Source organism: Pteropus alecto, unplaced genomic scaffold (assembly GCF_000325575.1).
Source record: "Pteropus alecto unplaced genomic scaffold, ASM32557v1 scaffold191, whole genome shotgun sequence".
In the NCBI taxonomy this organism is placed as follows: Eukaryota; Metazoa; Chordata; class Mammalia; order Chiroptera; family Pteropodidae; genus Pteropus; species Pteropus alecto.
This window is the reverse complement of record NW_006434181.1, coordinates 1472341-1487587: the sequence shown is the minus strand read 5'-3', so window position 1 is coordinate 1487587 and position 15247 is coordinate 1472341. Positions and strand designations below refer to the sequence as shown.

Genomic DNA, 15247 nt, shown 5'->3' with positions numbered 1-15247 from the left:
TGAATTCACATTGGACCCAATATTGTCTTTATTATCTCCCTACTAAATCAGGTTTTGCCTGAAATACACACGCATATTGGTCAGGCCCCCAATCTAAGGGTTCAGGCTTCACGTGTGGGTCTCCCTTTCATTGCTTGATTCTTTTTCTTTCTAAAATTTATTGGGGTGATATTGAAACTGGAGGACAAATAAGTCCAGGGCTTGTGCTTCCTGCCTCAGCCAAAAAACCGACACATGAATTGGGCTAGATACAATAAGTGTTTATTTTCAGAGAGTTGCAAGTCCTAGAAACACAGGTCAGCTAGTGCTCATAGGCCTGGTCCTCGAGTATCTCAGAAGCACAGATTATATAGAGAAATAATCAGTTATCATGGGAACTAAGGGACTTGGTGTCATGGGTGCTACTGATTGGACAATTAAAAGGAGATGAGGTAATTAATTATTGTGTTCAGTTCTGGAATCAGCCATGGCACCATCCTTTCTGGTCCTGTGACCTGGTTCCTTGGCCAGTGGGGTTGTAGTTTTGCCTCAAAGGGCCTGGGGCTGAAATACATCTAAAGCCAAGATGTTATCCTTATTCTAAAGTCCAACCAAAACCTACTGTCCTCATGATTGTAGACCTGAGGCTTGGTTAATCTTATGTCCTAAAGCTTAATGATTAAAGGAACAGGCAGACAAAGGAAAAGCACAGAAAAAAAATGTGAGTCATAATGCCATTATCTGGGCAAAACCAGCTTGAATCAGAGGAAAGAAAAACTATATTAAAGAAATGAAGTTTGTGTGCAGTTACAAGTTATAGGGTAAGAAGAAGTGAGGCCAGGAACACCATGCGGCCCTTAATGATGCAGGACAAATTTCCCCAAGTTGGCGGGGTGGAGACTAAGCCCTGCACCAAGAGAAGAGAGTCCTTTGGTGGAGAGTGTAGAAAAATTTCAACACACACACCCTTTATTAGTATTTTATTGCTGGTTAGCAAGATTAACACAACACACAACTATAGCAATCTCAGCTTCCTAAGGTCAGGAGTCCAGGCACACGGGTCATCTAGCAGAGTCTCACAAGGCTACTGTCTAGCATCAGCCCAGCTGGGTTCTCACCTGGAGCCTGGGGAAGACTCTGCTTCCAAGCTTATTCCTGTTGTAGGCAGTTAATTTCTTTGTGGTTGTAGAAAGGAGGGCTCCAGCTTTTTGCTAGCTGTTGGCTGGAGGATGCCACCATTTCTAGAGGCCAGGGGTAGTTCTTTGCTATTTGAGCTTCTCCAACATGCATGCTTGCTTCACCAAGCCAAAAGTAATCTTCAGTCTTTTAAGAAGTTTTATGTAACATAAAACTGATCACTGGAGTGACATCCTAGCACGTCACAGATCCAGTCCACACTCAAGGGGCAGAGCCTTCTCAGCTTCCTCCCTGACCGCGTGTTCCTTTTGACCCTGCCTTCGCAGCAGTAGGCGGCTCTGGGCACGCCCCGCCCCCAAACCCCCCGTCCCGCCTACTCCAAAAGCGCCTGCGCCTTTTGACCCCGCCGCCGCGCCGCAGGCCATACTGCAAGCCTGGTGACCGTGATGGCGGATGTGTCCGAGAGGAAGCTACAGCTGTCAATGCTGTTGGCCTTCGCCTCAGGAGTGCTCGTGGGTTGGCAGGCAAACCGGCTGCGGAGGCGCTACCTGGACTGGAGAAAGCGGAGACTTCAGGACAAACTGGCGGTGACGCAGAAAAAGCTGGACCTGGCTTGAGCCCCTTGCTTTCGGCCCCGGATGGCCCCTGCGTGGCCCCCTTTCTTGCCCACACGGGGCCTCTAGCCTGAGCCGGGCTCGCCTCACACTCCCCGCCTGCCGAGCCAGGCTCCTCCCGGAGTGTAGGTGAGTAGTACTTAGAGTGGCTCTTTGGCGTTGGGCAGATGTCTGGGGGCAAGGAGGATTTTTGGACAGCTCACAGATGGTGGCTTGCTCCCGCAGGCACCAAAAAAGAGGAGGATGTTTTGTTTTCCCCAATAACTTGCACTTTGGTGTCGTAGTTCAGTTCATTGCAATGTATTTAATGGGAACGTCCTACCACGTGCAATATCTCACTGTTGGCAGTATTCAGCTTCAAAATGCAAATACTGGAAAGAACGAAGGAAAAAAGAACGGACTGTGGAGGTGTTCCTGCCATCATTTTTCCCTCTTATCATTCTTTTCAATAATATTCTAGGTAGCACCATAGTACATCTTTGCATTCCTGTTTTGTAATCTCCAGTCTGAATTCTTAGGTTATTGGTAGCCTAGTGGAGTGGAAAGAGCAGTGGCCTGGGTCAGGAGCCTTGCATCTAGTCCTGGCCTTTTCATCAGAGCTGTGCAAATTTTCAGGGTCTCAGTTTTCTTACCTGTAACACTAGATCTTCTGGTTCATGGTATAACTCTACAATAAGATAATTTAAAGTTAATGATTATGATTTCTAATTTTTTTCTCCCTCTTTTTTCTGTTGCCAACAGCATGTTGAAGATGGATACAGAGCACTGGACAGAAATCATTTCACCTTGTACTCTATAAATCAATTTTATTTTTAAAATAAAAATATTTTAAACATCTTAGAACTTTTTTTATTAAAATGAAAATTGGCAATGAAGAGGCTGGGAAACTCCTGCCGTGCAGTTTACTGCATTAAGAGATCTGGGTTCTCAAACTAATATATTGGTATTTTTGAGCAGCTATCTTTTTTTTTTAGGGAATCTATGCTTTTTCCTTGGTACAGTTGCAAAGTAGAGTTGGGCCAGGTACCATATTGAGTCATTTTGGTCAGTTATTTTACTGGATCTGTTCAGGAAAGCAAAAAGCTATAAAAACAACTGAGGTAAGGATGATCTATGTGAGAGTTGCACTTCTGAGAGCGACAACATACTGCCAGTACAGAGCAAAAGTTTCATTGGCAAAAATTTTGTTTGTTTCATTATGGAATATACATGCGAAGGAGAAACTCTCTTGAATAGAGCTTAGTGATAGATCCCAACTATATCTAAAAATCAAGAGTAAGTGACCGAGTCCCTGGTTATTTTTGATTTGCAAGAGAGTTTTCTAGAACACTGCTCTTGCTTATTTCTGTAAAGATTAATTTCATGTCGTAGCAAATTTAATTGTAGCACCATGTTAACTTAAGAAAAATCAGAAAAGTTGTTTCCACAGGAGGTTCCCCCTGCCTCCCCATTTTACAGGGGTCATTATGCATTGCTATTTCCAACTTTTGTTCATTCTGTGAATGCAGTAATTAAAGACTGAATTGCTGGTTCTTAGAGCTCTGTCCCATTCAGGCTGCAGTTTGCTGAAGTATACTAGTCACCATTGCTCATTGAGGCTCTCTAGGACAAGGTAGGATTTTTTAAGGCACATGGTGCTCTGACAGTGTTGGTATATGCCCTGTTGAACATCCGGGTTATTATGACTAGTTCTGCCTGTTCATATGCCATGTTACTGGTGGACCTGGTCTATCCAATGTTGTTTCCTTTCCCATTACTTATGTGCAGCCCCTGACATATTCAGTTTCCCTCTCCTGTCTCACCTCAATGTTGTCATCTCTGCCTTTTTGGGCAAGTGCTGCTTCCCTTAAGTCCCGTCTAGGTCTTTATATGGTTTTCAGCCATACCATGCCACTCATAATCTTCCCCTTGTTTTCTGCTTATTGCTTCTTTACACTGTGGCTGTTTGTCCCCAGCTCTGTGGTGGGGAATTCCCCTTGGCATTGCCTCTGTCACCATTTTTCCTCTAGCTCTATACCCCTTGCCCTATTTATGTGTTTGTTTGTTTCCCTAAAAATATCTCACATGGAGATGTTACTTTTTCCAAATTAGCTGAAATTGACAGTGAGGAGGCTGGAAGATGGGTTATGATGCCAGTCGTGTATCCTGGAAATGACAAATTGTTCACATATCGAAATACATGTTTTACCCCCTCCCCACCCTACCCTGCCATTTGATGTTAATGCTGTTCCAAGACACAAGGAATAAATGCTTTTAACCCTGAATATGTACAAAAATGTATAAAATCAGCTCTTCCCATAAGCGGCCTGAGGTGACCTCTGAAAATGGTTCATTATTCACTTGACCCAGAAAACCCCACAAAATGATGCAGATCAAAAGGTTCAAATCTTCATGTTTACTTTAAGAACACTTGTGAAACTGCCCAGGCCATCAAGGGTATGCATATCTGAAAAGCCACCAAGTATCAGAAGGATGTCACTTTACATAAGCAATGTGTGCCATTCTATTGTTACAATGGTGGAGTTGGTAGATGCGCCCAGGCCAAACAATGGAATGGGGCTGGACACAGCGTTGGTGGCCTAAAAAGAGTGCTGAATTTTTGCTGCACGTGCTTAAAAATGCAGAGAGTAATGCTGAACTTAAGGGTTTAGATCTAGATTCTCTGGTCATTGAACACATCCAGGTGAACAAAGCTTCCAAGATGCAGCACAGAACTTACAGAGCTCATGGGCAAATTAACCCACACATGAGCTCTCCTTGCCACATTGAGATGATCTTCACTGAAAAAGCAGATTGTTCCTAAACCAGAAGAGAAGGTTGTGCAGAGGAAAAAGATATCCCAGAAGAAACTGAAGAAACAAAAACTTATGGCCTGAGTAAATTTAGCATCAAATACTAATAAACATAAAAGCAGAAAAAAAATGTATAAAATCAAAGTCATCTTTCCACCTGAGGTGAATAAGAGTAATGAACTTTTTGTCATCCTTCTTCATTGCTCATACATATACACATATGTAGGGGTTCATTTTTCTTTTTACCAACATAGAGTTAAACTATATTCATGACTAATTTTTCCACTTAAAATATGGGAATCCCTACAAATCAGATACAGAATATTTTCTATTTATAGACATTTAAAATAAGGATTTCATAAACAGATGGTCTTTAGTGCATTTTTTTTGCTTACCTCTTACAAGATAACTTAGAAGTACTAATTTATTAATCCATTTAAAAATATTTTACAGCACTTACCTCTTTCTCATTTGTTACAGGTGTTTTTAATGGAAATACTATGTGGTATTTAAGTGAACTTTTAAGTATGAGCTGTAATGGAGAAATTAATTCAAAATAAAGACAGCCACAAAAAGACAGTACCAAGTATCAAGGGCATGAAGAACACAACATACACCGATGGTAGAGAGTAAATTAGTACAACTTTGGGAAAATAGGCAGTATCCACTAAAGCTGTACATAAAACATGCCCTGTGGCTCAGCTTTGTACATATAGGTCCTAAGTACTTGCAATAGCCTTAAACTGGAAACTACTCAGGTGTCCCAACAACAGTAGAACGAAGGAGTGTATTAGAGTACATCACACAATGAAATCTCACAATGAACAAACTACAACTATACATACTAATGATACAGATGCATCTCACGAACATGTTGAGTGCAAAGCCCTACAAGATGCCAGGACACATTGCTAGTGTTTACTTTTGGGGGAGTGGAGGTGGGTAGAGACTAGGAGAAGGAGAAGAGTACTAGGGTGATGGTAATGTTCTGTATCCTAATCTGGGTGATGTTACGTGGGGGTGTGTTCAGTTTGAAAATTCAGTGAGGTGGACGCTTGTCACTTTTCTCTATATTATACTTGAAGATAAAAGTACAAAATAGTGTGGTAGTTGGGCCCGTATGTAATATATGTTAGTGTAGTTCCCTTGAAAAGTGAGCGCAAATAGTGGAAAGTGGCCGTTGGATTTTAAAGATTCAGTCCCACTTGGGAAAGTGTTAGTAAAATCTCTCTGAGAGTAGGTGTAAAATGGGTATCATAATTACTTGCTCACAGGCTTGCTGTAGAACACAAAGAATCACCATCCTCACAGAATTCCGTATGGACAACGTGCAAAACCGGGGTGAAATGAAACTTCAGCAACACTCCAAATGGCAAAGAACTAAAAACTACCTTTTGAAATGAAAGTATGCAACAGCACCGGGTATCCCATGAAGGCCATATTGGAAAACTACCCTTGCAATAAATTTAAGAGTTTAAGATGCTTAAATGGTGTAGCTTACGGTTTAGCAAAACTGGCATCAGAAAACCAATGCCATAACACCGAGTCCCCAGCCGGCATGTGGGAGCAATATTGCGGTATCGTGGGACACAGTCTCCTACGCCCTGAGCATTCCCCCAGCTCTACCCCAGTTAGCCAGGAAAAGACAACCACTTGGGCAGGAAAGCTAAGAGCTCGCGCCCCCTGGAGGAAGTAGGTACACACACAGAACAAACCTCATACTCCGCCCACCCGCACGCACGGCGTCGAGCTGCGAGACGGGCGCGCGCTGATGGCGTCACCCAGTGACGTCACTTGCCGGGACCGCCGCCGTGGTTTCCTTGGCGACCGGCGCGCGCCCTGAGCGGAGGTGAGGAGATGCTGGTTCGGCGGCCGCGTGACCCCCTGCAATCGTTGCATCGCCGCGGCCAGGAGCTAAAGCAGCAGGTATCGTCCGGCTGTCCCGCGGGCCTGGATTGTGCCGCGGCCTGGGCGCTGGTGGGGCGATACCAGGGCACCCGAATCTTGAAAGCCAGCCCGACCCACAGACATTCCCTACTATGACGCTCCCATTCCCAGTATCCCCTACCAAACCCGGGTTCTGACCCCTCATCCTCCCAACCCGACCCTGAGGGCCAAACCACCCGAAGTCGTGACCTTCGACTGAGCCCTCCCCCTAACATCTCAGTCTCAACCGGAACACCTCCCTTAATCCACTTTACTCCCAACCCTAAATTTAACAGTAACCATTTCAAACCACCTCTACGCCAACACTATTCTCTATTCTCCAGGCCCTTTTTTCTTCAGCCTTGCTCCAGTGGAGGCTGTTATTGCTTCACGTGAATTCAAGCAAAGTAGACGAAGAATAGTCCTCATGTGTAAGGCCAAAGGACTGAACTAAAGAAATACAAATAACTCATACATGAAAAAAGTTAACTTCAAAGATAAGTAATTGCAAAGGAAATGAGATATCACAGACATTTTAAAAACCATAATACTCAGTACTGGGGAGAGTGTGATGAAATAGGCACTTAGTACACTCTCCAGGGTATAAGTTAACAGCATTTCTGGATAGCAGTTTGTAGCAAATATTCATGCTCCTAAGCTGAGTGATTACATTTCCAGTTTACCATGCATAATAATAATAAAAAAAATGAGACAGATATGATGTATAAAAGTGTTCATCACAGTGTTACTTATAAAGTAATAGACTGGATAAAACTTAAATGATCAGTAATGAAGAATGGATACATAACTTAGGATAGGCTATAACACTGTGATTAAAATTTTGTTAAAGAGATTTTAATGTGTTAGGGAGAATATTTGTGATAAAATGTCAGTTGAAGAAAACAATTGAATATACAATATTTCAATAAATATATATATGTAGAAAAAGGAAACATGGTAGAGTGGTCACTGGTAGCATGCTGATGGTTATGTTTCTTTTAATACTTTTTGGTATTTTCATAATTTTGAATACCAAATGTGAATTACTTTAAGAAATAAAAAGTAGGTAGTAATCAGTGGGTTGTTAATTTGTTTTCTGAAATTCTTACTTCACTTTGCTAATTTTACTTTTTAATTTTCATATAATCTATTACTAAGTGTTGTTTTCACTAAATAAAATATTTTCTAAATTTTGGCAGACAAGATTTACTGAATGCTCATATTTTATCCAGTTTTGGACTCTCATTTAAAAAGTACCAAAAATTTGATGGATAAATATTTCTTAAGTGACTCCATTGGAATTACAGTAGTGCAACAGAAACAAAATGCCCTGTATAAATAAAATAAAAAACTCGACAAGACATTGACTTAAGCTAAACTTTGGCTAAATGCTTAATATGGTTCTGTATCTCATTTTAAATTTAGTGGGATATTGGGAGAACCAGGAAAAATGTGAGAAGTAAACTACAAATATTGTTGTTAAAACAAAGATGAAACAATAACTATTAGGTTTATTCAATGTGGATTATTCAGGGTGAAGAATTGGCTGAGGAGCCTTTAGTACCCTGAATGTCCTGAAAGGGCTCTTTGATAGTGTGAGCAAATTTCTCCCCATCTCCACAGAGGATGTCTGAAGCAAAACACAGAACGGATTTCCAACTTGGTGTCCAGGGGACAGGTGATCAAGAGCTCATGCCTGTGATGACTCATTGTCACCAGGTATGAGAATTTTGTAACCACTCAGGCAGATGCAAAATAGCAAGAGTAGAAAAGAAGATAGTGAACCTTTATTTTTCTTTCTTCATTCACTTTGTTTTCTCTCCATCATTTATAGAGAAGAATCCAACAAAAGTATGTGCCTCTTTTGTGGATACATTGGCAAAGTTAAATGTAGTGTTTGGAAAATACTAAGTCAAGTTATAAGAACAAGGATAAAAAAAACGTGGTATGTTCATAAAACGAATACTAAGCAATAAGAAGGAATAAACTAATGATGACACAACAATATGAAGTATCTCAAAAACATGCTATGTGAAAGGATTACAGAAAAGAGTCCATGCTTTCTGGGAACTTTCCAGTGTAATGGTACTTTTCTACGATGGGGTTTGAGTTACACAGGTGTATGTGTTTGCCAAAACTCAGCAAATGTATACTTGAGATTTGTACATTTTTACTGTATGTAAATTTTACAGGAAATCTAAACTCTAGTTAGTGATACCCATGGTGCATTATTTAGGAGGAAATGCATTGATGATTGCAGTTTACTTTGAAATACATAAAAATGAGATGGACTGATGAACCGATGGATCAAATAAGTATAGTAAAATGTTAATGATGGAATCTAGTTGGTGGGTATATGGTGTTCACTGTAAATTTTTTTCCACTTTACTGTATGTTTAAAAGTGTTCATCATAAAATATTGGGAAAAAAAGATTAGAGTTTTATTTCCTAAGGTTATATGGTATTTTACAATTGATATTTTAAACAATCTCCATTTATTGTAGGTTAATAGTTTGCTTTTTGAGAGTCGATTAAAAGGAGCTCTAGAAGCCAGTAAAAGGAGAGAGATTTACCAAAGGTAAAGCATACTAAATTTTATAAGTTTTCCGGGAACTGTATTTGCATTTAAATGAGCAGTGTTTACAGCATAGAAATTGTTTGAGGCATTATTTCTTTCCATTTTTTTTTTAATACAATTCCTAAAAAAGACAAAATAATAATGGAAAATAATATTGAGGTAACAATGAGTGAAATTTTTTAAAACACATTCTTAAATATTTCTTGCAATTATCTATATCTACCAGGTCTAAATATTGATAAATGATAAGATTAAATAGAGAATTACAAATGTTAAAAAGATGAAACTTAATTTATTTTATTTATTTTATTTACCAAGCAGTATGGTCCACATTTGAGAAACTTTTTCTTAATTTTTGCAATAACATCATGCGATGATTATTAATATAATGTAAAAAATTAAGGTTCACAGTGGTTAGTTAACATCTCTAACATTACTTTGCTATAAGACATTAAGAGTGAGAAGGCAATACAAATGTTTTAAATCTCCTAAAAACTGCAGAATTCAGTCAAGCAAGAGAGGGAACTTCACTAAATCTCAGTAGAGTCGCAAGCTTTGGTCCATTTGAACAAATGGAAAAATTACTTCATGGTTTAACTTAGATCTAGGAGAAAACAACCAAAACCTGAAGGCTGTGGACTTGCTTTCATGAGAGCAACTAGAAACACTGCTCAGAGTGAACCTTAGTGGTTTAGGCAGAGTTGTGGTAGATCCTTGGCCTGTGTAACTCCAATCCTGTGACCTGGTCAGAAATCTCTATTAGTATTTCCACCATGCTCAGGATGGTGACCTTAACTCCTTCGAGGTGGGAAAACTGTTCTCTTGGTGGATAACTTTTTTCATTTTGTTTTGACTTAAAAAAAAAAAAAAAAAAAAAAACCTCCCTGGGAGAGTTTAAAATTACATAGTGTTTAAAATTATGCAGTCGTGATGAACGAAATCGAATTAGACTATTAATACTTTTGTATTAAGTTTAGGACATCGTTAAGATAATCTGAGTTTGGGATATTTAAAGAGTGTATAACATTCAAAAAGAATGTGAGATTCATTCTATTAGTTTAAATGATTCATTCGAATCATTTGAAAAAGTTTTATTTAAATCAGGCATTCAAAGTACTTAAAAGCAAAATAAAATTTATACAAATTTTAAAATGTTGAAGGGAAGTTAATTAACTGCATTTATTAGTAAGATTGATTAAGGAATTTAGATCAAGTTGGTAATCAAACAATAATGAAAAAAGTAGAGGTAATTGTACTTGCTTTACTAGATTTTTAAATAGAATAAAATTTATAGGCTGAATTTAGCCCTTATGTTTGATTGATAATTGGCTGGGTATAAAGTAAAAATAATTTCTACTTAAATCTTTGAAGACACGGTCAAGTTTCTTTGTACTACGTTTGGGGACCATTCCTTTATAATGTATGGAAAAACATTTTATATGTGAATTTTTAAATGTAAGCCATACAATTGCTCATTGTCTTGCCTGCTTAAAGACTTATGTATGATTTTATAAAATTACATTCTGGTTTTGACAATAGAAAAATAAATTTTTTTTTTTTTTAAATTTAGGTGTATCCAATTGAAACAGACAATTGATGAAAATAAAAATGCTCTTCAAAAATTAAACAAAGTAAGTATTATGATTAATTTCTTTTTACAAATATTTTCATGAAGTGGGACTTCATTAGAGTGGGGAAGTTCTTGGGTTTTCCTTAGTGGTGAAGTCGAACTGCAGTCAGTGCTGACTCGTACAGCAGGCTTACTGAGTATGAGCTTTAGAGGAGAAAAGCCAGGGCCGGAAATATTGATGAAAATTCAGCTTTGGTGAATTTACCCAGCACTGAGGACTCAGAAAATCCAGGAAAAAACTATTTTTATTTTTATATTGTGTAAATTTTACATTTTACACCTTAGGATTGTTTTCATTTGAATTACATTGTGGGAGAGAGTAAATTACCTGGCTGAGGGTAAGTGGTAAATAAGCTGCTTCTATCACATGGCAGCTCTAACATCAGTGACTCTGCAGAAATAGGAGGAATTTATTCCTGGCAGTGCCTTCAGGAATTTTTCTTTTAACATAAGCCTGAGCTTCAGATAGGTGCCAGGGCTAGAAGGCTCACAAGCATTTATAGTGGGAAGGCATATACTAGCCATGTCCTATGTATTACTCTCCTGTACTGCATCTGAGACAAGTGGTCACTGAGCAATACTTAGCAAAGAAACAAAACAAAAAATAAGTTATAATTTCATTTTTCATTTGGTTTGCATTCTAACATCATAATCTACATTTCTCTAGGGTAGGCGTAGTCTCACATTGATCTTTACTTTGTCTTCTAGCATTTACTGGAGTTTTTTTTCTTTTAAATATAATATGAAACCAAAATAAATTTTTCAGTGAAATGGACTTATCTTCTCTCATAGGCCGATGAACTTGCACCTGTCGGAGACTATCATCAGAAAAAGGAAAAGGAGCACTATCTCTTGGATAGACTTACTCACCAGCTGCAGGAACTTGCCATGTCCTTAAGTGGAGAGAATATAACAGAGTATGCTTTTTTCCTTCCTTTCTTTCAGATACTATGTCCCCAGCAGTTTTAATGTTTGACTCAGGATAAGGACACAATAGTATAGCTATAAACAAATGTCAGCAACAGGATAATCAATTGACATTTGTTTATTGAGTGTGGTAGAAAGTGTGAGATCCCATGAGAGCTGTAAAGGATATCAGCCCGGATTGGTTGATGATCAGTGACTTCAAACAGCTGTTGTGTATATTTTGACCAGATTTAATAGCTGTTTCCGTAGGAAGCCTAAGTCTAGTACCAGCTACTTTGTCATTCTCAGCACTGGAAATCAGTGGAGGTTCTAGAGTCCTTGCATCTTCATCCTTCAACATTTGAAGACTGAATAGTTGATGTTTTCCTTTTTGCTTCTCACAAATTGAATTTGTTTATACCATCAGGTTTTTTACTTTGCAAAGGCTGTTATTAACATCTACTTCAGCAGAAAAACAATGCATGTTTCTGCCTCCAATTTTTAAAGAATATTTCTGAAAGGAGGAAATATGCAAGTATATAATCCAAATAATTTTTCTGACATATCAACACTGACATTAACAACATCATCCTTTTTTTTTAACATTTGTTTATTTAGCTTATCAGATCTCTGCTTTTTTTCCCCAACTAGATTATAAATTATCTGACAGCAAAATTATAACATCCTTTCTTTACACCTCTTATGGAGTCTCACACTTTCTACTTTATATGTAGGAACGCTACACAGTATTTTAGCAATATGTTTGGGAGCCACTTTCAGTGGCAGAATTACCAACAATAAGCACAAAAATGCAGAACTGGGGTACTTGTCTACAATACAAGAGCCGGAAAAAAAAAGGCAGAATGTCATCTTTTTCAACTTCAGCCAGGAGCATGTGCATCAGGAAATTCAGAATTTTTGCTGCTTTGCACACATCCCTGAATGACCACAAAAGCCCTGCAAGTATTGATTTGGGATTACAGATAAATTTTAGCAAGTAGATGAATTTAAAAATACAGAATCCACAAATAATGAGGGTTGACTCTATGTGAAAGTAGAATATATGACAGCAGTGGCCCAGCGATAGCTAAAAGAGCCAGCAGGGTCCATGGAATGATATCAAAGTTCTTTCATTTTTGGTGAAATGTAATATTAATTTAGGTTAGACTATGATAACTTAGGGATGAATATTGTAATACCTAGAACAATCACTATCAAATAATAAAGAAGTACCTGATAAAAACAACATAAATGATAAAATGGAATACTAAAAATGACTCCACTTTAAAGATAAGCTTCTCTGACATAAGCTGTAGGAGAGCAAAGGTCTGTATTTTGTTATAACCCAAGCACATAGTGTCTGTCACACAGTAGGTGCCCCATAAATGTTTGTTGACTTTGCTGAATCGTAAATCAATAAATAAAGCTCAGAGAGATTTAATGACTTATCCAAGCCGTATTATTTGAGCTCCTCTTTCCTCCCTCACCTTCCATTTTACTTCTTTATTATTTTTGTAAAATGTCTTTCTCTTCCACCTCCTTAATGCTGTTTTCCTAGTTTATCCTGTTGTCATTTGTCACTTTTAACGGCCACCTTTCCTTTAGCCCTTCCTCCAGTGCATTCCCCACATTGTAATTACCTTTTTAAAATGCAGAGCAGATGCTGCCCTTCCCTCACTTCTTAGGGGCTGCCTTAGAGATGACACTCATGTGGGCATCATTCTGCACACGTCTTCACAGCTTCACCTTTTTCTCATTTCTCCAGCCTCGTCCTACCATCATGACCTCCTTGAGGTTCCTTGACTTTGAGCCTACTTTCTCTACTCCCTCCGCCTCCTTGCTACTTACTTTTACCTGATAACTCCAGCTCACCTCTCAAGACCTAATTCTGACTCTTTCTTGATCCTCACACATGCAGTCTAGGTGTCCTCCTTGCGTTTCCTTAGTACCTTGTGTAAACCTCTGTTGTACTACCTATTCAACTATGATGTAATTATCCATTTTCTGGATTGATTCATTATAAGCTTCCAAGGACAAGAATTGTGTCTGGTTTACCTTTGTATCCACTGTGTTAGACGTGGATCATTATCATCATAGATGACTTCTGTTAAAAGCTTGTATAGGCAAGCATTGTTCCAAACACTGTGAGTGGGTAACTGATCTAATCCTTATGAAGAAGGTTCTATTATTATCTCCACTTTACTAATGAGAAACCAAGAACTTAAAACTGCTGCCTGTAAATCATAATTATTACTCAATGAGGAGGGGATAGAGCCAGAATTTAAACTCAGAGGTCATACTCTAAGCACTACATAATAATGCTCAAGCAGCATATGCTGAGTAGATGAATCCAAGTCTCTAAGCCTGTAGTCCAGTGCATACTCTGCCCTGTCACATACCTTCTTCAGGTATATTACTTCCTTCACCACTTAGTCCCTCGAGCCACATATTCAGTTTTTAAAATTTATTGGGGTGACATTGGTTAATAAAATTCTATAGCTTTCATGTGTACAATTCAGTAATATGTCATATGTATATTGCATTGTGTGTTCACCACCCAAAGTTAAATGTTACCATATATTTGACTCCCTTTACCTTTATATCTGCCATCCCCCATTTCCCTCTGGTAACCACAAAACTGCTGTCTATGTCCATGAGTCTCTTTGTTTTGTTCTGTTTCTTGCTTTCAGTTTTATATCCCACATATGAGTGAAATCATATAGTTCTCAAAATTTTCTATCTGACTTATTTTGCTTAGCAAGATAATCTCAAGATCTATCCATATTGCAAATGGCAGTATTTCATCTTTTCTGATGACTGAGTAATATTCCATTCTATAGATCTACCACAGCTTCTTTATTCAGTCATCTATTGAATACATGTTTTCAAATTTTGGGGGGTAAATATCCAGAAGAGAGATTGCTGGGTCATTTTTAATTTTTTGAGGAACCTCCATACTGTTTTCCATAGTAGCTGTACCAATTTACATTCCCACCAGCAATGTATGAGGGTTCCTTTTCCCCCACAACCTCTCCAACACTTGTTATTACTTATCTTGTTGATGATAGCCACTCTTACAGGTGTGAGATGGTATCTCATTTTGGTTTTGTTTTGCATTTCCCTAATAGCTAGTGAAGTTGAGCTTCTTTACATTTGTCTGTTGGCCATTTGTATGTCTTCTTGGAAGAAGTGTCTATTCAGGTCTTCTGTTCATTTTTTAATTCAATTGATTCTTTTCTTTTTTCCTAGTTCTATTTTTAATTTATTTATTTCTATTTTTATGATGACATTGGTTAATGAAATCCAATGTTTCATCTGTACACTTTAACAGTAAAGCATATATATATTTACACTGTGTGTTCACCTCCCATAGTTAGATTTCTTTCTGTCACCACATATGTGACCCCCTTTACCCCATCTACCTCCCCCTTGCTCCCCACCCCCCTACCCTCTGGTAACTACCAGTTTTGTGGTTACCAGAGGGAAATGGGGGAAATGGGGGAGTCTCTGTTTGTTTGTCGTATTCATTCGTTGCTTTTAGGTTTATATCCCACATATAAGTGATATCATGTGATTTTCAACCTTTTCTGTCTAGCTTATTTCACTTGGCATGATTATCTCGAGATCCATCCATGTTGTTGCAAATGGCAGTATTTCATCTCTTCTTATGGCTGAGTAATATTCC

General features: G+C 38.4%; 2 protein-coding genes and 1 pseudogene across 17 annotated transcripts in view; all 3 read left to right on the top strand.

Moving 5' to 3' along the window:
- Positions 1 to 1423: 1423 nt before the first annotated feature.
- On the top strand, positions 1424 to 2567 carry SMIM37 (small integral membrane protein 37; the record flags this gene model as incomplete). The annotated part of the gene is given in 3 exon segments (XM_025044802.1): positions 1424 to 1552; positions 1554 to 1859; positions 2472 to 2567. Coding segments are annotated over 2 exon segments (309 nt in total), but the record flags the coding sequence as incomplete, so codon positions are not given.
- A 114-nt stretch (positions 2568 to 2681) lies between these two features.
- LOC112477507 lies at positions 2682 to 5685 on the top strand (annotated as a pseudogene).
- A 618-nt stretch (positions 5686 to 6303) lies between these two features.
- NPHP1 (nephrocystin 1) overlaps positions 6304 to 15247 on the top strand; it is a 77505-nt gene continuing 68561 nt past the window's right edge. For 4 of the 16 annotated variants that reach the window (XM_015587136.2, XM_015587133.2, XM_015587138.2 and 1 more), the window contains exons 1-5: positions 6311 to 6448; positions 8072 to 8167; positions 8953 to 9026; positions 10597 to 10657; positions 11449 to 11573. In XM_015587136.2, the coding sequence (XP_015442622.1) occupies positions 6380 to 6448; positions 8072 to 8167; positions 8953 to 9026; positions 10597 to 10657; positions 11449 to 11573 (425 nt within the window). In that variant the 5' untranslated portion in view covers positions 6311 to 6379. Of the gene's footprint in view, positions 6449 to 6792; positions 6880 to 8071; positions 8168 to 8282; positions 8394 to 8952; positions 9027 to 10596; positions 10658 to 11448; positions 11574 to 15247 lie in introns of those variants that run through there. The other 12 variants (XM_015587134.2, XM_025044793.1, XM_025044794.1 and 9 more) reach the window with 9 other exon arrangements.